This window comes from Pinus tabuliformis, chromosome 4_1, assembly GCF_031772625.1.
Source record: "Pinus tabuliformis cultivar Carrire ecotype Pingquan chromosome 4_1, CPIR1, whole genome shotgun sequence".
NCBI classification, from domain to species: domain Eukaryota; kingdom Viridiplantae; phylum Streptophyta; class Pinopsida; order Pinales; family Pinaceae; genus Pinus; species Pinus tabuliformis.
The window spans coordinates 476,543,555-476,565,584 of NC_142303.1; the positions used below are offsets into that span (position 1 = coordinate 476,543,555).

The following is a 22,030-nucleotide window of genomic DNA, read 5'->3' on the forward strand; positions in this document are numbered from 1 at the left end:
TTTATTTTCTCCAAGTCATCGTCTTTTGCTTGGTTGCGTGCCTCAACATCATTTACTTCTTCAACCCTCACCATATTTTCAACCCAAAACTCAAGCATTTAACTCGTTAGCTAAAGGTGATCCAACTTTAGCTCCAACATGCCCATACACTGGGAGAGTAATTCATTATGTGCCACGGATTATTACAATATCATCTCAGCATGGCAAGAGATCAAAGTAATTATGAACTCTAGAGCCCCTGCCATCCTAGAAAGTGATAAGCCAAGTTCCTCCTCTGTATCCCCTAAATTGTGCTCCATAGCTTTGAGTTTGCACCATAATTGATGACAAATATGACAAATTGAAGTTCTTATCACAATCTAACTACTTCCAGACTCACTCTAACAATCCATAAATATTTTTGAACCCTTCCTCCTTGCATCATTCCCACAACATGCACCATTAATGCTTGCTCTAATCACTGATACTGAATGTGCAATAACCATTATACAAAGATTACAAACACGGTGAATTTCAATGCAATGTAAATCGACGAATTGAAATTCAATTGTAGAGAATGGAATTCCACACATTCAAACTATTCCATAGATCAAATCATCCATGCTCCAACTGTTTGGTGCCCATTTCAACATGACATTCATAATCCAAGTGGCCACAAGGGCACGACTCTCCAAATCAACCAGAAGCCACCACGATCTCACATTTAATAAGGTTCCATTGTAATGTGAGGCAAAATTAAATGTTATGGGTCGAATCCTTATCCTATGATTTATTCTCCGTGGTAAAAAGTCATTTTCAAATGGTTTCGAATCATCAAGGGGTTGCCTTTGTTTTTATATCTTCACCATCAATCTTTATTTCTCCTTCTTCTAACTACAACCCTTAGTTAGCGAAGGAGTTAGACCCCACATTGAGATTCCTCTTTATATGATAGAATTCAATCAAGTCAAATTTGTCCACTATTAACTTGATTCGAAGCAAAATAGAGGGAAGGATATGTTCATCATTTCCTCAACATTTAATAATCTATTGGATCACAATCTTAGAATATTCGAAGGCTACCACTTGGAAAAAACCTTTGGAGTAAGCCAATTCCAAACCCTACCATAACGCTAGATACTTAGCCTGATTATTTATAGAAATCCCTAGTCCCCAGGCATATTGGAACTCTCTTTCTTCAATGAGGTGAAAAATAACCCCTCCTGCCCCTACCTCCCCATAATGAATTAAATTATTATTAATAATAAGCGAAACAAATTAATTAATTGAGACTTGATAGATTTGATCATATCTAACTATGTCTCTTAATAATTAATATTGGAGAAATTCTTTTATTTTTATTTTTTAAATAGAATAAATAAATATTAGTTTTAATACTACAAATCTTTTTCTTTTCTTTTTTCCCAAGGAAAAATCAAACTTTTTATTAAGACAATAAAAAGTTACATCTGTAGATGCAATTAAGCATTATGTAAACTGTGAATCCACCATGAAGCAAAAAAAAACACAGTGGAACTGTGTAGAGAAATAGTAAAACTACTCATGTCCATACACAAAAAGAAAACTATGTCCATATCTGGGCCTCCCCATTATCGGAGAAAATGACCCTTACAAAAACTTGTTGTTAAAAAACAATTGTATCCAGTAAAATCTTTTATGAATAATATGTCTGAAGTATCAATAAATTGTCAAAAAACCAATCGATATGATAAAAACATAATAAGGTAGTAAAAGAGTAAATGTCAGAAAAAATAGGTCATTTGTTGTATGTTTGTTGATCCAACACATGAATCCTTCCCTCCTCGATTTATGTTATATGCTAGTTGCCCAAAACCTATTGTAAACCTTCCTTAGAAAAGAGGTATGGCTCTGTGTTTCGCTCCCTGTATATGTGGAAAACATATATACAAGAAAAACCCATTTTTAATTGTAAAATTTCTACTATGAGTGGAATCAAAATATGATTTTGACATCTTTTCACTTCATTAAACCAATTTATAACATTTAATGAGTCATCAAATATTTGGACCGATTCAATGCCCAAATGTTGAAACCAACACAATAAGTATTTCAAGGATTGGAGTTATACAAAATTGTTTGTTCCAAAGCCAAGGCCAACTGAAGCTTTGAAAATTTTTTGTTCATTAATGTGAATAACCAACCCCGAACCACATTTGTTCTATGCATTAGAGGCACCATCAAAATATGCCCGTGGTATATCTGAACTGAGATGTTCTTCTCTACTGATCTTAGTGGTCTGATTTGGAGAAGACAAGGGGATTAAAGAAAATATAGAGGCATATTCTTCCACAATCAGAAAGGGTGATGTTGAAAGATCCTAAAAAATGCATTTGTTCCTTACTAGCCATATACCGCAAGTGATGATCAAAGGGATGTTTCTCAACTTTTTATTTGGTACTGAATTCCACCAGTTTTTCCAGGCTTCCAAAATACTTTCCCCATTCCAAGTTAATCTTATCCTCAGTAGACTCAAAGTGGTCTCCAAAATTTTGATGATGAAAGGACAAATTAAGAATTAATGGCTAACCGATTCTTCTGAATTTTTGCATAAAATGTACCAACCAAGTCCATGTTTGTTTCACTTCTACAGTTTATCCCATGGGCCACTTTATTCTTAAGGATGCACCAGAAAAAAAAGTCTTGACTTCGTTGGGCATTTCAATTTCCACAGTGGTTTGCACCCCTCACACTCTTGTAACCATTATAAAATAGTATCTGTAATTTGGGAAATATTGACCTGTAGAAGCGTGTACCCAACGAAGTTCATCTAAATGATCCCTTATCCTAACATTTGTGCACTGCAATTCTCTAATATAGTTCTGGCACTTATCTCCCCATTGGGGCTCTAAGTGGAGATCCTTAGCAACTTTCCATCCCTTATACCAATTCTTTGATAGTTCAACTTTCACAATCTGATTCAGAAACATAATACTTTGGTTTTTAATAAAATCCGTTATGTCCCTAGAAAGAACAAAACCATCACTACATCCTACCCATGGATCAATTCCTATTCTGAGCTTTTCTCCATTCCAAACATGCCAAGAAAGTCCATCTTCCATGATACTGAAAGAGCCTAAAGTTTCCTTCCAAATTACTGATGAGTTTAAGGGTTTTTATCTATCCTACACATCCATTCATCAATAGGGACTAGATCAATATATTTCCTTTTCACCACTGTTGTCCACAGGTTATCCATTGATAATAGTCACCACCTAAATTTTTCTACTAGATATGTTGCAAAAGATGGGAGACCCTTTATACCCTAACCTCCTGAAACCTTTGGGCGAGCTATTTTGTCCCAGACTACCTAAGGAAGTACTGCATCCTCCTCTGAACCATCCCGTAGAAAGTGACCGCACAATTTCCTAATCTGGGAAAGGATGGCTTTTGGAACCCAAGTGAGAGCGATCCAATAGACTGTAATAGCAATAAGAAATGATTTGATTAAAACTAGTCTACCGGCTCTCTAAAGCCACTTAAAACTCCCATGTTTAATGTGATTCTCAATTTTTTCCAACAATCAATTCCAATCATGTTTCCTGTAGGTATCTAGCTTGATATGGAACCCTAGATATTTAAAGCCATCCATCATAGGCTTTTCTTCGAAGGGGAGTATCATGAGGATCTTGTTTACCTCATTCACCTCGAAAAAGCCTTCGTGAACTATTGAGGATTTCTGAGCATTAATACACATCCCAGTAGCTTTGAGAAACAAATCATGGGAGAGTTTCAAGCATTGAATATCGCCCCTAGATCCATCACTGAACAGAAGGATGTAATCAACAAACAATAGGTGGGTGATAAACAAATTTATTTCTATTTCAATTCCTTTTAACACTCGTCTTCATTTAGCGGCAAGAATCAATTAGCTTAGCCCTTCTGTCGTGAGTAAAAAGAGTAAAGGGGGTAGAGGGAACCCCTTTCTAAGCTCTCTTTGACTATGGAAAAAAGGGCATGTTGCACCATTAATAAGAAAAACAAAGCTCACATTAGAAATACAACCCATGACCCAGTTGATGAAGTTGGTACCAAAACCCAGATGTGTTAGCAAAAGATGCAAATATAACCAACTAATTTTTTCATATGCCTTTGAGAGATCAATTTTAACTATCAGACCTTTTCTTTTGCTCCTCTTGATACTATGCATCGATTCCTGATCTACCCCTATGGCTTCATGGATCTGTCTGCCAATCAAGAAACCCAAATTGTTACTTCGAAATATTTCTAGAGAGAATTGGTTTTAGGTGAATAACAATGATTTTGGCAATGAATTTATAGATATAATTACAAAGAGAGATAGGCCTGCAATCTTCAAAGGTTGAAGGGGCATCATTTTTAAGGATTAAAACCCGAAAGGTAGATTTGAAAGGTTCATAAACATAACCTCTGCACAAAGAAATGTTGGAAGAATTCCACCGTCCAGCCATATGGCCCTAGACTCTGTCTTTCTGCATAGATTTAATTACCCCTTCAACTTCACCTTTGGAGACAGGAGTGACAAGCATCTCATTTTCTTCCTCTTCTGCGTATCTAGGGAAAATATGAGCCACCCAGATGACTTCTGCAATTGAAGCTTCTTCTGGGGCTCTAAACAAGTCTTTGAAGTGATCTCTTCCCAGAGATGCGAGCTCATAAAAATATTTTTCTATTCCCCCATCTGCCTCTTATTTTTCCCAAATTATGTTTATATTTTTCCTCCCCTTTGCATACTTTTGAAAAAAAATTGAGTTCCCATCCCCAACTGCAAGCCAAATTGCTCTCCTTTTGAGCCTCCATTCTTCTTCAATATCATTAAGAATCTTTGTTCTTCTGGATTCCAACTGTTTAATCATTCCCTTCTTCTCCTTAGTCTCATACCCATCCCCTTTTGGACTTTCCATGGATTTCAATTCTTCACCAATACGATTTAATTCAACTTCATCCCTTATCTTTTTTTCTTTAGCCCAGTTTATAGTTTCATGTTTCATTCTTTTAAGGTTTTCCACGAAAAACTGAACTAAAGATGAATCTTGTTTATGCTTTAGAGGCCTCCAGGAGGCTTTGACTAAACTATTGTAACTAATCTCTTTGATCCAAGCAGGGTTAAATTTAAAGGGTGAACCAGGCTTCCTACTAGTCCCTTTCAGCTCCAAGAGGATGGGAAGGTGATCTGATTCCCCTCTTGATCCAACCTACTTCCTGAAAAAGGGGATTTGATTAACTAGGTCCTCTTTCAATAGGAAAAAATCTAATCTCTTCACACCCCTGGCTTCCCCCGCATGTCTGTTTCTCAAGGTAGGTCTAAATTTTATTAGATTTACATCAATAAGATTTCCCATCTAGATTTTGTTCAAAAAGAAGTCAGCTAGAGGATTGGCTTGGACCAAAGGACCCTGAGTCTCAGAAATTCCTAACGAAAAGTTGAAATCCCCCCCACCACTAAATTGGGGTTTTTCATGAAAGATTTAGAAAGCAAGTTGTTGCAAAAAGATGCCCTGTCCTCACACAACCCACAAATGTTGATGAGGGTTAGTTCTAAGCATAGCTCTGAAGAATAAACCTTATCCCCCAAAACCAAATCCAATCCCAAGGAATTTCACAACTTCATACTATTATCTTTGGATCCCAAGGCCAGGCCCCCAGATCTTCCTTTTGCATCAACACTCACAAATGACCAGCATGACATCATTTTACTAAGGGAATTCAACACGTTCTCACTTGCCCTAAGATTTTCTTGAAGCATAATAACATAAGGACAATAATTTTGAAATAGAAATTTTAAAGCTAGCTTCTTTCAGGTATTAGCGAACCCTCAAAATATGAAAGACAAATTAATCATTTGGTAACCACCACAGGGTACTACGCTGCACTAAGCACCCCTTTGAGGGATAATTGTTTTCCGTCATCAATCTCTAGTTTTGATTTTAACTAAGCCCTAGAAAAGTTTGACTTCCTACCTCGTGTCTTCTGAGGCAATGAGGACTCTTGAATGCCCCCTGGCCCTCCTACAAACTCTAAGCATTGCACTGCTCTAAGCACACCAACATAGGGTATTGCACTACTCTAAGCACCCCTTTGAGGGATAATTGTTTTCTGTCAGCAATCTCTAGTTTTGTTTTTAACTGAGCCTTAGAAAAGTTTGACTTCCTACCTCGTGTCTTCTGAGGCAATGAGGACTCCTGGATGCCCCCCAGCCCTCCTACAGACTCTAAAGGAAGGTCCCTCTTTTCCCGAGGATGCAGTTTATAGTGAGATTTCTCTAAGGAATCCAAAGGGAGTGAAGAAAGCTCAAGGCCATACAGAGAGGACTTCGATAAATTTAGAGCCAGAAGAAAGGTAATTATACTGTCCAAGGTGAAATACATACTACCGATAATTGGAGCTTCAGTCATAAAAGGCCCAGAGGGACCAGGCTTAGAGGAACATTTAACAAAGTTTGCAGAGCAGTAGTTAAAGAGGATAGGGGATGAGAACAAGTACCTGCCAACTGGGGTGTTGGATCAATGGATTCAACCTCATCCTGAGCCTCCCGATGTTGTTCATGCTCTGGAGAAATTTGTATCCCTGGCCTCACATTTTGTTCCTCTTATACCTCCATTGGCACCAAAACCCCATCCTGCTAATCCCTTATCTCCTATTTTTGTGCATTGGCCTCCTCTTCGACATGTATCCGACAATCTATCCATGACTCGCCCCTTTGCCTTCTTCTCCTTCTGAATCCCAGTGTGCAGTCACACACTAGATGTCCATGTATATGACATCGATGGAATCTAAAGGGAAACTGCTCGTAATCGATAATCTAAGAGTAAGTATACCCTTGAAGTTGAAGTTGAATTTTTTTGGCTAGACCCTCCCTTAGGTCCATCCTTACTAAAATTCAAGCCATATTCCTATTCTTTGTCTCTAAAAATGACATTTCAAACTCTAGGAAGAATCCCAATTTGTTACCTATGGATTTAAGACATCCTCCATCCTGAGCTGTGGGGGCAAAGCCGAATGCCAAACCCATACATGTATCTGTTAGAATTTTTCTCTCTAAGCATCAAAGAGGGGTGTCCATTTCTTGAATAAGATTGGCGCTATCCCAAAGCACCAGTTGCATTCCAACACCCATTCCAAAGTCTCACCCTTGTTGAATCTAACCATGAACCATCCCCTTGCCAATGTGATCACTTCTACCTGATTATCTAGAGCCCCAAACCATGCCTTGACAATCCATTCTAATATGTACTTTTTTGAGTAGTACCTTCCCTTTTCTCTTCCAACCAGAATTAGTTCTGAGGCTTCCGTAGCCTTATCAATCTAGACATCGACCCCAAGAACCAGATTTGGGCATTCCACTTTTTTCCTTATTAGTTTCCCCTTCTTTCTCTTTGAGTCGGTAGTCTGGACATTCTCATTTGATAATGCATTTGATTGCCCCTCTCGTACATGGTTCTCTTCCTCAGGAAATGGCCCTAATCACTTATCCACCTATACATTCCGAGTGAAAAAATTCCCAAGATCTATATTTTGCCCCTCCACTCCTGGATTGGTATCTTGTAGCAGCTTCCCCACATCCAAAGAGCCAAACCCCAAAACCCCTTCATTCTTGTAGCCCTGGAAATTTGTTAAGGGACCACATTCTCGTTCCTTCACACTGTTCATGGATAAATTTAGTATTGCTCCTTCCTTCAAAGCTTGATTATGTTGAAGATAACGCTCTCCCTTCGCAGCTTCCTGACTGAGAATCGAAAAGGGTTTGAGAGTCTCGATTACCTTTTGACTCACAGGTAATTTACATGCATGGGCTCTGTTCAATCTTTGACCCATTCCCAGATCATTTGGTAGAAAATCCTTAAACAGACAGGACTTTAGTCCCTCGTTCCCCCTGAGGCCACTGCTTTTGACTGTCTTCCAACCCTCTTGAGAAAATGCCAGAATCTAGAAACACTGAGGGGTTTTTTGAACTTACTAGTATCTCTGATGATGCCCCTACAGCCTAATCAAAACTTCCGTTGTCATCACCTGACCTTGTAGTAGATCGATGTTAGAAACACAATAGAATGCCTTAGAAGAGCAGTGTTTTCCTTCATCCAAAAACCCTAACCCAACCTCGGAGTTCCAATCTAGCATCAAAACTCCCATTTTGTTAGCTGGGGATCTAACTGGAAGAATCACCTTGGCTATATTTTGTTGAGTGAGCTCCAAGCCCTAAACAAATAGGATGTCTTTTGGCTTGGGCTCCATGTCAACACAATCCCTCGAGTTGACCATATCTATTGTCTGAAGGAGAAAGTGAAAATTGTAACTGCCCCTGTTGTTGATCTCCTGGTAAGGATGTGTGTTGTTGAGGGTAACTACGATGAGAAAACTGTAAACTAGTAAAAACCCTTGCCTTGAAACCACGTGGGTTATCCTTCTATGTTTCCAATCGACGTCATTTCCAAAGAGAATCCCAATGCTTCCATGTAGGGGCCATGCATTGGCCCATCCCTGCCATCGATTTCCATTTGTACAACAATGCCTACAAGCCTTCATTGCTCCTGATGCAGTCCCCATTTGAAACCCTAAACTCCATTTTCCTTCCTAATCCATACACTTAGATGGATGTTGTTGAAGTTTCAAAATCCTACCTCTTTCATTTTATAGTTTTCATCTAAATAAGCTTTATTCATAATTTCAATTTATGGAATAAGTTAATAAATAAATAAATTTAATTTTTATTTGACGTAAATTCTTCTTAAAAATAGATAAGTTAAGAAATCAAAATTTGATATATTTAACCATGTTTATTATATGTCTAGACACTTTTTTTAAATATGAAAGAGGAAAAAAAAAAGTGAAATTTTTTTATTTATTATTTTAATATAAGAAATCATTTAATAATTATAAAAAATCAATATATTTATATAAAAAATATGTGAGAGATTTATTAAATAAAAATTAACTTCTTTGCAAAGTTAAATTAAGCTCTTTTTTAAATGTAATTAAACCTATCATTATTTTCATTACTTAAATATGAATTAGTATTGAGAACATCACTATCATTTAGTTGTCAACTATCAAAACAGCCATCAATAATTACTAATTACTATATAAAATGTAGTCTAACTCAATCACTTTCATATCATCTATTACCTTTCTTCTTCCTTTGCAATTAAGGAAAAAAAATTTTTAACTCATTAAAAACATTTTAAATCCTACTTAAAAACATTTTATATCCACCCCAAAATAAAAAATAGTTTCAATCTTATTAAATTCTATAATTTTTCATAACATTACTACTCTTAAACCTTAATTTCATATATAAAATCAAATATTTATCTCAATTACAATTTAACCTTTTATCATTTATAAACTCATCAACCTCATTTTAATTAATTATTAATTTCTATAATATTATTTACATCATTGATTAATTTTTATAATAATAAAAAAATCATATAGACAATAAATCCTAATGATTAAAAAATCCATATAAACCATAAATCCTAATTTTATATATATCACATGATTTTGCTCGACAAAAATCATATGGACAATGTCCTAATTTTATATAAATCACATGATTTTGCTTTAAAAAAAATCATATGGACAATGAACTTCGAGCAAGAGACACGCAGGTAAAAATTTAATGATTTATTTGTACTTAACGTTCTTTGAACGTTTGCCGACTTTTTGAATGATGTCGATGATATTCACGAGCCTTAACCTAATAAGAAAACACGGCACCTACGATGGCAAGAACCTTTTTTAATAAAAAATTTATATATTTTATAGGTGAGAAAATTTATTTTAATTTAGTGATCAAATCAGCAATTAATTATCAATGGTTGCTAGCTGTGAATTTAGGTTGGCTCATCACCGTTATTCAAAGAAAACTACGCCACCTGAAATAATCCGTTGGTGATTCATTAAGAGGTAGACTTTCACTCCCACTAAATATCGCTGCCTCTTGGACTAACCTGTTTCCTTATGTACCAGGAGAACAAACTCTTATCCAAACAAAAACAGTATTAGAACATACTTCAAACCCAATAAACACCAATCCTTATTTATTAAGAAATTACTCTTTTTCTTTGTATTATATTTAATATAAAATTAAAAAAATATTAAATCTAATTACTTTTAAATATATAATTAGTTAATCGTTTGTTGATTATTATATCAGATGATTATTTGTGTGATATATTCAATATAATTATATTATATTTAATAGAGTTACATTAAATTTAAATGTGATATATTTTATTTTTAATATTTTTAATTATTTAGTTTTTTTTTAATTATTTTATATATTTAAAAATTACATCTTCGTCGCGATAAAATAATATATAAATAAAAAATTACATTATTTTTATTTTTTGAAATAAATATTATATATTTTATAAAATTGTATTAAATGTAATATATTTTAAAATATATATTATAAAATTTGAAAGATTTTTGATAAAATTATTTTAAAATGTATTGTGATTATGTATTTATTTTCCCTTGGTAAAATTTGCATTTTATTAATTAGTATTAAATATTAGATTAAATTTATCAATTTTTTATTTTTAATTATTTTTTTCCTTGTATTTTTTTATCAATAATTTAATATATATTTTTTAAAATTACAATTAGAAATATTATATCAAAATGAAGTTTTAACCACGTTAATAATAATAGTTATAAAAAATTTATTTTAAAATTTTTTGGCCAAAAAAACATTATTAATAACTATATAATAGAGTTTGCTATAAACTATAATTATTATAATTCATATTTTCTTGTAAAGGGTTGGGATAACAAAAGTTCCTAATATTCTAATAACTTTAAAAAACATAAAATTTAATGAAATATATGTTAATTTTTCCTCCGAAAAAACGTAATTTTCATTAATAAGATAAGAAAATTACATGTTGTATAATACTGCATATATGAAATGCTGTCACAGAAAAGGAACAGTTCAAAGTCATTATAAGCTTTTACAAAATCCAAAATGATGTAAACTGATAATAAACTTCAGAGAAGTCCAGTAAGTTTCAGGAAAAGTATAAAAAGAGTTATGTCCCAAAAAACTGTAGAAGACAAAAATATGTACATAGAAAAAGGAGAGTGTAGAAAAACTACTGGATGATCTAGAGATCATTCAGTAAGGGACCATTCATATCCATGAATGATCGATGATAATAACTGTAGAAAGTGCCTTCCCTGAATTCCTGTATTTGCCATTGACCTCTGTTCAGCTGTGTTGCCTCTTTGGATAGATGATCAGCGATCTCATTCCTTTCTCCACAGAAGCCGAATCCCGGGTTCGGGATTTTACAGGAGGACGTTCTAATGCCCTTGCAGACTAATGAGAAGCGGCCTGCTGCGGTGGCTCACTAGAGGGCAGAGTAATCTCTTGGATGTCCACTGGAGAAGGGAAGTCTGAATCCAAAGTTTGAGTGGAGGATGATACCAATGCTTTGGCTGGGATCTGATTCTGCCCTGAAACTCTTAGACAGTCTTTATAGAGATGCCCCACTTCATGACATTTCCGACAATGAAAAGGAATGCCTTCGTAATCCAAAATTTGCCTCCGAATAATGTCGCCCATCTATAGCAAGTAGCTCTCAACCAATCCTTCTCTGGTATCTAGATGCACTAATATACGAGCCATCACCAGATAACCTGTGTCTTGATAGGTTTTGTCATGATCCAGGTAGACACCCAAGTCATCGCCTATTACCTTGAAGATCTCTTCCCCCCAAAACTATAACGGGAGAGCAGGAAAACGAACCTAAATTGGCCCAGCTCCATGGTTCTCCTTTTCTGGGTCGAACATTGGCGACCATCTTTTCAATAACACTAGGGTCATCTCAATGTGCCAATAACGAGTGAGAACCTAGTCTACCTGATCCAGATGGGCAAAAATCAAAGCAAACCAGCCCCGGGAAAGCGAGAGAATACCTGGAAGCTGAATGAGGAGGTTTCCCCAAATTTCCACTGTCCATTTTCGTAGGCGCATCGGAGTGTAATTTCTGCCTCTTACCCTTCCAACTAACACAGTGCTCTCAGTTAGAGCCGCTTGTGCCATAGTGATTCCTTCTCCAAAGATTAAACGCCTGTCCCTTTCTCTGATTTTCGAGTTCCTTGATTTTTTTGGTCGCTTTGGCGGCGTCTTGGCGACCTGCTCACCTTCCGCTAGGCCAATGTCTTCAGAGTCGAGAGAGCGATTTTCCTCCGATGCTTGATCTTGCCCGGGAATGCCTATGAAGCAGCCGGATGGAGGGGTTGAGCCAACAGGTTGGAAGGTCATAAAGAAAGGAGTAGACCCGAGGATGCCTATTTGTTCAGGCAACAACCCTTGTGTTGAATGTCTAAGTCCACTCAGTCCTTCTCCTGAAGAGCCCGCGCCTCCTTGGGCATTTGTTCCTATCGGAAATGCCTGCAACCATTTGTCCAATTCCGACGGAGAAGGGATGGGAAGGAAACGTGACTTCAAGCCCTCTTCCATCATAAAAATACCCTTTAAAGCTGTCGGTAGCAGATGCGAGTCTAGGGTCTGTGGTGTAACCTCCATGTCTTCCGTTTGTGAAGTAATTGCCTCAACCCTTGTGATCGATAAACTGACTGTCACCAGCTCAGTCAAAGCTGGAACCTGTCAAGTGAAATTGACCTAGATATCTTCAACAACTAGGGATTCAGAAGTATAGTCTAATAGTTGTTCGTCCATCCGGGAGCCAGCTACCCGAGAGAGCAGTGCATCGTTCCTAGAAACCGGGGAAAGGAAGACCACTGTTGACCAAAGACAAAACCCCGGTAAGAAGACAATGAAGATGTCTCCGTTCTTTAATACCTTCAGCTGCCTTGACCTCAGCATCTTCTTGTGAGTGCTGCAAGCTTCCGAGACCTCTGGGGCCTTTGACGAAACCTCCCTTGTAACCTACTACTAACCTCTTGAAAACGGTTATGGTTTTGACAAAAAAACAAGGGTGATATTTTAATGAGATTTCCAGACCTGACCCACAGTCCCGTAACTGCCCAACAAGCTGCTCGTGACCACAAATGGTCCACACTTTTCGTTTAACAAAGGGAAACTATAGTCAGACTTGAATGGTAGGGAATAAAAGACAACAGGTTATGAACCATCTCACTTCAACCAAAAACAACAGTTTCGCATGGCATTAAGCTATAAGAAGTAACACCTGTAGAGCGCATCCACCAGCCGAGAGAACCCAAGCCAAGAACTGTTAATATTTTACCTCTTGGAGCTCGAGTCCCACCCTCGAATCCTGCAAATGGTTCCTTCATCGAAACCCTCCAGCTAGCCCTTTTGTTTGTTATTTATTTCCTGCCCTTAATTAACCCTAACATGAAATATATGTTAATTAATTACCTTCTTCTAACTAATATTTAATGTGAGAATTTTACTACTCAATGTACATTGTTTCTGCATATATAGAATTACTAAACATATTATTGTTTTGAGGTTGAAGAAAGGGAAATTTTTAGAAGATTCAAGTGCCAATTTCATTAACATTAGGTATTATGTTTTTAGGATGTTTATATTTTGTTGTTGTTGGACTAATGGATTCATAATTGCTACATGTTAAGAGATACAATAATGTTCATTCTCATGAAATTTTGAAGTCCCTAAGAATAAAGTTCTTTTATTAGATTAGATATATTCCTCAGTCCCTTGCAATGTTTTTCTAAACTCTAGCATATCTCTATAGTCCATGATTTTTTTTTGACCCAAATTGAATTTCACTAAGAGTTGAATTGGATTGAAAATAGAGTGCTAGAAAACAAAGAAAAGGTAATGAGTATGTCGATATTCCACCAAAAACAAAAGCCTAAATCAAAACACTTCACACATATCATCCTAGAGATAACCCAATAAATATAATTCCAGAATTTGAAATCACAATGCAAATGTAAAACACTTGGGTTTTTATAGAAAACTATAAATGTGATGAAAAAAAATAAAAAACCATAATTATGCTAATTTTCAAAAGTAATTCCTAAAAACAAAAAAGCATAATTAGAAATCACAATGCTAATGAAAAACCCTTGGGTTTTTAAGAAAACTAAAAACAAATGAGGTGAAAAAAAAAACATATCTATGCAACAATTCCTAAAACAAAAACTATAATTAGAAAACACAGCATAAACATATTTCATTGAGCCAAACTCACTCACAATTATTTGTTAAATATCTTCAAATATAAATATATAAATTTTCCTAAAGAGCTAGAAGAGTATAAATAGATTTGATTCCATTCATGCATACTTTACAAACTCAGCACATGACGTGCATGATGTAATGGCTGGGGCGGCTGGCTTTTGCACCCCCCAGCGATGTTCGATTCCTGCGAAGGCGCATATTTGATGTCTCCCACGCTATGGAGATGTTTGAACGATATTCTGTTGGCTTCGGCCATATCGATTGTAAAAAATCTGCGGGCTTCGGCCATATGATGATTTCTCTCTGAAAAAAAAATACTTTACAAACTCCAAATTAATCTGGGTCATTATCTCACGTTAGCAACAAATTTTGTTAAAGTCAAATTCATAAGACTAAATTGGATTAATACTTATATTTATATAGGATAGGAATGTGTCCTATGTTATTTGACTATTTCATATCTTGATAATTTAATTCACACAATAATATGTTTTTCTTTTTAGTTTTTGATTTTTTTCCAATCTCTTTAATTTAAATAGTTGGTTTTCTAGGCTTATAAATTTAATTCTAAGATCATTTTAATGATCAAGCTTAAATCTTTTGTAATTATTAGAGATTTGGGATTGGCTTCCTTGACAATGAGAAAATATCATAATTCTATTTGATCATTTATTACTTATTCTAAACCCAAACATAAGTTACTTCCATCTTTTCTTCAAAATCATAATATATCCCCTACACCTACCAACTTTTTTAAAACAAACATTATATACTTAATAAAATTGCATTTTATTTTTAAATACATATTTTAATAATTTTGAAATTTTAAATAAAACTATATTAAAATATAAAATAATAGTATATCATTATATTATTATCTAATAACTTAATGATTAATATTTCTAATAAAAAATGATTACATTTTTAAAGCAAACTTTGTATAGGGAAAAGTATGACATTGAATTTAATATATCTTAATCTTAAATTTTTAACTATTAAACAACTACTCTTATATTTTTCACATCATTTTATAATATATTTTTAAAATTTTCAAATCATTTTTAACATATTTTAAAAACACAAATTGGTTAAAACATAATTTATTTTAAAATATATATTCTAAAATTTTAAAAAATATCACATTCAACTATCTATCATCAATATGCCATTTTCTAATGGCTTTTTGTTTTATTTTGTTTTGTTTTTTCATTTTTTCTATATGGAATTTATTTTAAAATATATATTCTAAAATTTAAAAAATATTACATTTAACTACCTACAATCACTATGTCAGTTTTTAATTATTTTTTTGTTTTTTTTTCTAAATTGGTGAACAAAGATACGATCACTATGCCATTCTCTAATTACTTATCTTTTGTTTTAATTTTTTTGTTAGTTACTTATTTTTCCTAAATTGGTAAAGTAAAATACTTTAACCACGAAAACTTAACCAATTATACTAACCTCAAAACCATTATCTAATTTGCTGAGTAATTACCTATTTGTAAATAAATTATATTATATAATATTATAAAATTACCACACAAACATTTTTGTTTTGATAACTTAACCAATTATACTAACCTCAAAACCATTATCTAGTTTGGTGATTAATTACCTATTTGTAAATAAATTATATTATATAATATTATAAAATTACCACAAACATTTTTGTTTTAATAAAATTCCATTGCGTTTTACTTATTTTTTAAAACCTTCAAATACATCTGAAATTTCATAAATCAAAGCATAAAATTCCAGAAAAATTCCCAATTGTTTTTTCCTAAAGATTAAATTTCTCCAGTCACAAAGTACTGAGTGTTTGGCTGGACGACATCGTCAAGCCATTGACGGTCGGATAGCCACTAATATAATAATAAGCGTGGCTTGTACCGCAGAGCAGTCACGCGTACCGTTGAAACATCGGCAACAAAATTTTATGCTGGATGTCGATATGCGCACCTTTTGTATCCAGAAACGCGACTCTGGGTCCTATATATTCATATACAACACAAAAGTGATTACCAATGTCCTTTTTATATCGAATTCACATTCAATTGATCAGAGATAGATAGCACGCCTGCCTATTTCCTCTGCATTTTTGCAGCAGGGCTGTAAGAGACAGTTATCTCTCCCTATCCAAGAGCAAGAAACAAAAGGAGGTCTGTAGAAGCTTAAATACTGAAGCAGTTACCAGCAATGACTTAAGCAGCGAGCTTTGTAGAAGTTTTAATAACAGAGCACTCAGATGGAGACTATAAGATATTTTTCGATTTTCTTTTTACTTTTTGTTTGGGTATTTTGGACATTTCACTGTAAAGTGGATGCCATTACCACGGTTAGCTATGATGGTAGAGCTTTGCTGATCAATGGACAGCGCCGGGTTTTAATCTCTGGATCCATACATTACCCACGAAGCACGCCAGAGGTTTGTAATTTATTGGGTTTTGTTTTCATTATTATATATCTGTTATTGTTAAATGTATGCTGAAATTTGTTTATGTGGTATTCAACAGATGTGGCCAGATCTTATTGCCAAGTCTAAGGATGAGGAATCTATGTTATTCCACTGGTTGGAGTCATCATTGTCATTACATCAAAATCTGCAGGTTAGTAAATATACACATCGCTAGATTTTAGCACATAGGGAGCATTGGATTATCTTCTATACGGCTATTAACGGGAACAAACAATTAAGACTTATGTCTTTTGGAATGGGCATGAGCCTGAGAAACGCCAGGTAATAAGCATTTTAAATCTTTATAAAGTTTTTCATGTCTGTAATGTATTTTCAGATGGAACTGTGAATTGTTGATGAATTTATAGTGGCTTTGGCTTATGATTTTATTGCAGTATAATTTTGAGGGAAGATTCGACTTGGTCAGATTTTTGAAGACAGTACAACAAGCCCGCCTTTATGCTCACCTCAGAATAGGACCTTATGCTTGTGCAGAGTGGAATTATGGGTAAGCATATATATAATCAGTCAGGAATCCGAGTATTTTGTTTTTGTTTTGCCAATGAAAAAATCATTATATTTAAAATGGAGAATATATATGTTATGGTTCTGGTAAGACTGGACTGGAATGGCAGAGAGACCCTCAAAATTTGACTATATACCAACTGGGAATCGCCATAAAACAAGAAAATTTTGTCTTGCAGTGACATCACCCTGAAAGGAGAGGAAGAAAAAGAAAAACAAAACTGAACCTGCATTTTCTGATCCATACAATGCCTTAAACTTCTATAGCATCTTGTATTTTGTTATGAGTGTTTAGATATATCCAATTTTAGATGTAATATATTAAGTTTGAATAAGGAAATGCCTCACAATCACCGTACCGTTCCATGTTGTAAGTTTGTATTTAAAAGGCAGTCAAGTTTGATTCATTAGTGTTAGTTTTAATTTTATCTACTAATGTAAGGAGATTTTGTAGAATTTTGCAATGTAAACATGCTCTGTAAATACTCACTGCTTTAAAGTTCCATTACATCTTCAATACAACTATGTACTTGTTTAGGGGTTAACTTAATAAGCAAGTCATGTTTTATTGATCCTCTTAACTAGAGTTTTTGTATCTTTTCTTTCATATTTGTGGAAGGAGATTATTCCTCACTGAAATGTTTGAATGGTTGTGACCTTGCAGAGGTTTCCCTCTTTGGTTGCATGCCATACCAGGAATCGAGCTGAGAACAGACAATGAACCATTTAAGGTGATTTTAGCTTGTATTTGGCTCGGTAATATATGCTGTACGTATATGCTTATTTTATATTTAGATAATTTCATATGTATCAGCATCGAACTTTTCAGGGTTTCAGGGTATGCTTAGTAATATATGGAGAAAAAAAGCAACTTGTCAAGATTTTTAAATATAGATGAAAAATTGGGGAAAAAAAGGTCTTGTTTCACTATTCTAAGTTTTGGAGTTTTTGTGAATCTGGTGAAATGATTTTCGGTTATATCTTGAGTTTGTGTTATTTAAAATGGTTTTTTAATACATAAATGGATTCAGGGGCACTAGAATTGTGCATAGTTCACAGCTCAAACTTGTGTTTCTAAAAAATCCCTAACTGATTTCCAGTAAATTTCACGTGAAATATAACCAAAAACACTCCAAAACATAGAACCCTAGACTACTACCCAAAAACAAAGAAAACAACCTGTCAAGATTTAGAAAAAATATTTTTTTTAAATGTTTAGTGTAAAACAAATTCTTATTTGATTTGTGGTGTGTAAAATTGGTTGTTTTTTTTAATAACAAAAGAGTACCATTGTTTCAAGCTTAGTTAAAAGATAAAATAGTTGAACAAATTGTTAGTTCGATGTTTAAGCTTTTGTTTACCTTTAAACGTCTCTGCTAATTTTAAAGGCTTTTGTCTATTTTCCTTAGTATGAGATGGAAACCTTTACAACAAAGATAGTGAAGATGATGAAACAGGAAAAGCTTTTTGCATGGCAAGGTGGACCTATTATCTTGACACAGGTAAGTCCTTTTTGTTGTGATAGTTATTTACAACGTTTTGTGTATAGTAAAATGTGACTTTCTGATTTAATTTAGTTATGTGCAGATAGAAAATGAATACCAACAAGTAGAACAATATTATGGAGAGAAGGGCAAGTCATATGTGAACTGGGCAGTAAACATGGCATTATCATTAAATACAAGTATTCCATGGGTGATGTGCAAACAAACTGATGCTCCAGACCCAATTGTGAGTATACTGTGTGTAATAATAAAAATCTAACTTTCCACATAACCCTTCTATTTCCTTAGCAAGTTTCTATAATCTAATGCCATACTGATGTATGAATCAATTCTTATACTGATATATGAATCAATTCTTTTATAGATCAATACCTGCAACGATTTCTACTGTGACTATTTCCAACCTAATTCTCCAAAAAAGCCAAAGATGTGGACTGAGAACTGGGCTGGATGGTAATGATTTGTAACCACCATCATAACCATTATAATGTGTAATCTTCTCCTTCACATACAATAATTGTAAGAGAGTAAAACATAGATGCAACAATGGAGAGATCCATGCTTTCAGGGAAGAGTTTCCTGCTTATATATTGACCCCGCACCAGGTTGAAAGGGCCTAAATCATTCTTTATTCATGATTATTTAAATCCTCTGTTTTTGGTATTAATAATTTTTTCCTCTGTTTACTCGAATTAAAAAAATCAGCTACAATCTATTGCCAAGTAGAACTTGAGTATTTCTAAGTACAACGCCTTCCTGTTCATCTTGCTTAAATACTGTTTTTGTTTTACAGGTTTCAGACATTCGGAAGGAGGACCCCTCATAGGCCTGCTGAGGATATTGCGTTTGCAGTAGCGCGATTTTTCCAGAGAGGAGGAACATTTCAGAACTATTACATGGTGGATTTTCGTCTTCTTTCATCATGAGATCGAGCTCATATGCATTTATAATTATGTCCCTAATCTGAACCAGTACTTTAATGCTTTTTATGTTGCAAGACCATGGAGGCACAAATTTTGGCCGGACAAGCGGAGGTCCATACATTACCACCAGTTACGACTATGATGCGCCTATTGACGAATATGGTATGCAAGGGTTGGTGATGCCAAATTTTGTTCTGCAATTAAAGGGTGTGTGGGGGTCTAGGTTCCCCCAAATCCCCCACCTTTTTATTTCTTTTACTTTTCTTGAAAAATCTGTCTCCCTGGGTTATAGAGCATCGCAAAAAAAGTTTGCTTCAATTATCCTTCCACAATCAGAAAGTTCGGAACTTTTGTAAGTCCATATTTGTATTTTCTCCTTTTATTTAAGTCCATATTTGTATTTTCTCCTTTTATTTGAAACTATTTCGTACTCCGTAACCATTACAGGGAATATAAGACAGCCAACAGGGAATATAAGACAGCCAAAGTGGGGGCATCTGAAAGAGTTGCACAAAGCTATAAAACAATGTGAACCTGCTCTAGTCTATGGAGACATGAGTACCATTTCAGTGGGCAAAAACCTTGAGGTTGGTGTTCTTCAAATGAAGAAATTTTCTGTAGAAGGTTTATAAAAATGATCAAAAATCCATTAAATACAAGTGTTTACTTCTTGCAAGGGAGTGCTGTTCTAAAATTTGTTGAGAGGGAAACGAATGACTGAACGCTAGGCATCCAACTTACGCTGAATATGCAGGCAACAGTATATTCTATAAATAGATCTGGCGTGTGTGCCGCCTTTCTTAGCAACGTAGACAGTAAGCAGGATGCATCCGTGCAATTCAATGGGGCATCTGACAATCTACCTGCTTGGTCTATCAGTGTCTTGCCCAAAACGTGGTTTATAAGACTGCACAGGTTAGTGATATTTTCTATTTATTGTCATCACAATAGCTGAAGCGATGATGAAATTTAGTAGGATTATAAAGGATCTCTAACTAGACATGTCCATATGTTACAGATTAGTGTACAGACTTCTCTAATGGGAATGGAGCGGGTCAGCATGGAGTCCCTTGATCCTGTTGCACTTGCAACATCATGTGGAAATACAGGGAAAAGATCTGTTAACTGGTCATGGCACAAAGAAGATGTTGGAATCTGGGGACAAGACAAATTCTCTGCCAAGGGCTTGTTAGAGCAGCTAAACACAGTTCTAGATAAAAGTGATTATCTGTGGTATACAATCAGGTATTTCAATTTACCCAGCACGATATGAACCTATTCTTAACTTCTGACAAATGACGGTTTATGAGCCTTCCTTCCGAATGCTTTGCCAATTAGGAAGGGGGTTCTAGTGCAAGTCCATGGATTTTGGTACTAATGTTTTCAATAATATCAGTTTCTAGTCTTGTGGGCTCTGTCTAGTTTATGGCTGCTATCTAGACATCTCTCTATGATGGGATTTGGTTTCCACATTAATCTCAACTCTAAATACTTTGAAGATATGATATGATTGTTACTTCTCAAATTTGCTAGGATTTTGATTTTGATTTTATCAACTCTGGTACTAACATTCTCAGCAATATCAGTTTAATGTCTTGTGAGATCTTTTTAGCTTGTTGTTAGCTTCTTATTGTCATCCAAACATATCTCTCTATGATGGGATTTCGTTCCACAATAGTAACTTAATAAGTACTCAACTCTAAGTTCTCTGAAGATATGCTACGACTTGTTACTTCTCAAATTTGTTAGGATTTTGATTCTGTAATTTATCAACACTGGTACTGACATTCCTAGCAATCTCAGTTTCATTTCTTGTGGGCTCTCTCGCTTGTACTTGTTATCTACACATATTTCTATAAGTACTCTACTCTAAGTACTCTGAAGATATGATACCACCTCTCAACTTTGCTAGGACTCTGATTCTGTACTTTATCAATACAGTGTAAACATCGATGAAGATGATCTTTTAGAGAATGGAACCCAGTTTATCTTGCATGTGGATACTCGAGGACATACACTTCATGTGTTTGTCAATGAAAATTTAGCTGGTAAGTAAGATATTTAATATTTCTATATAAAAAGAAAGGGTCAAACACTAAGTCATACCATGACAAATTTCTGGACTCTGGAGCATTTGCCTCATTTCTGGTTATTGATTTAGTACACTAGGAAAGCTAACTTCTTAAATTTCTCTCTGAAGTGCATACTTTGATATAGAATTGGATTAATGGATATACGGAAACTCAGACTGGAGATTTTTCTAAATGGGAGTTTACGTTCGAGAAGCCGATTACACTGCAAGCGGGAGAGAATCATATAGCTCTACTAAGCATGACAGATGGATTGCAGGTTCAATTCCATACCTGAGCGCTTGGAACATAGAAATATAGAAAGGATAATTTAATGTTTTCAAATAAACAGGGACTTGAAAATAAATCTGTTAACGAGGCTCTCTCAATTAACTGCTCTCGGTACGAAA

At 34.8% G+C, this 22,030-nt stretch overlaps 1 protein-coding gene and 1 pseudogene across 3 annotated transcripts in view; both read left to right on the forward strand.

Moving 5' to 3' along the window:
• Positions 1–16,388: 16,388 nt before the first annotated feature.
• LOC149176548 (beta-galactosidase 8-like) lies at positions 16,389–21,894 on the forward strand (annotated as a pseudogene). Its single transcript, XR_016258353.1, has 15 exons — positions 16,389–16,568; positions 16,657–16,749; positions 16,839–16,880; positions 16,994–17,106; positions 17,788–17,854; positions 18,533–18,625; positions 18,711–18,854; positions 18,993–19,081; positions 19,422–19,537; positions 19,627–19,713; positions 20,020–20,138; positions 20,306–20,466; positions 20,570–20,796; positions 21,493–21,599; positions 21,752–21,894. The product of XR_016258353.1 is annotated as a beta-galactosidase 8-like (transcript).
• LOC149176549 (beta-galactosidase 8-like) overlaps positions 21,774–22,030 on the forward strand; it is a 40,402-nt gene continuing 40,145 nt past the window's right edge. The window contains exon 1 of one of the 2 annotated variants that reach the window (XM_089419930.1): positions 21,774–21,900. In XM_089419930.1, the coding sequence (XP_089276056.1) occupies positions 21,883–21,900 (18 nt within the window). In that variant the 5' untranslated portion in view covers positions 21,774–21,882. The remainder of the gene's footprint in view (positions 21,901–22,030) is intronic. The other variant, XM_089419932.1, reaches the window with a different exon arrangement.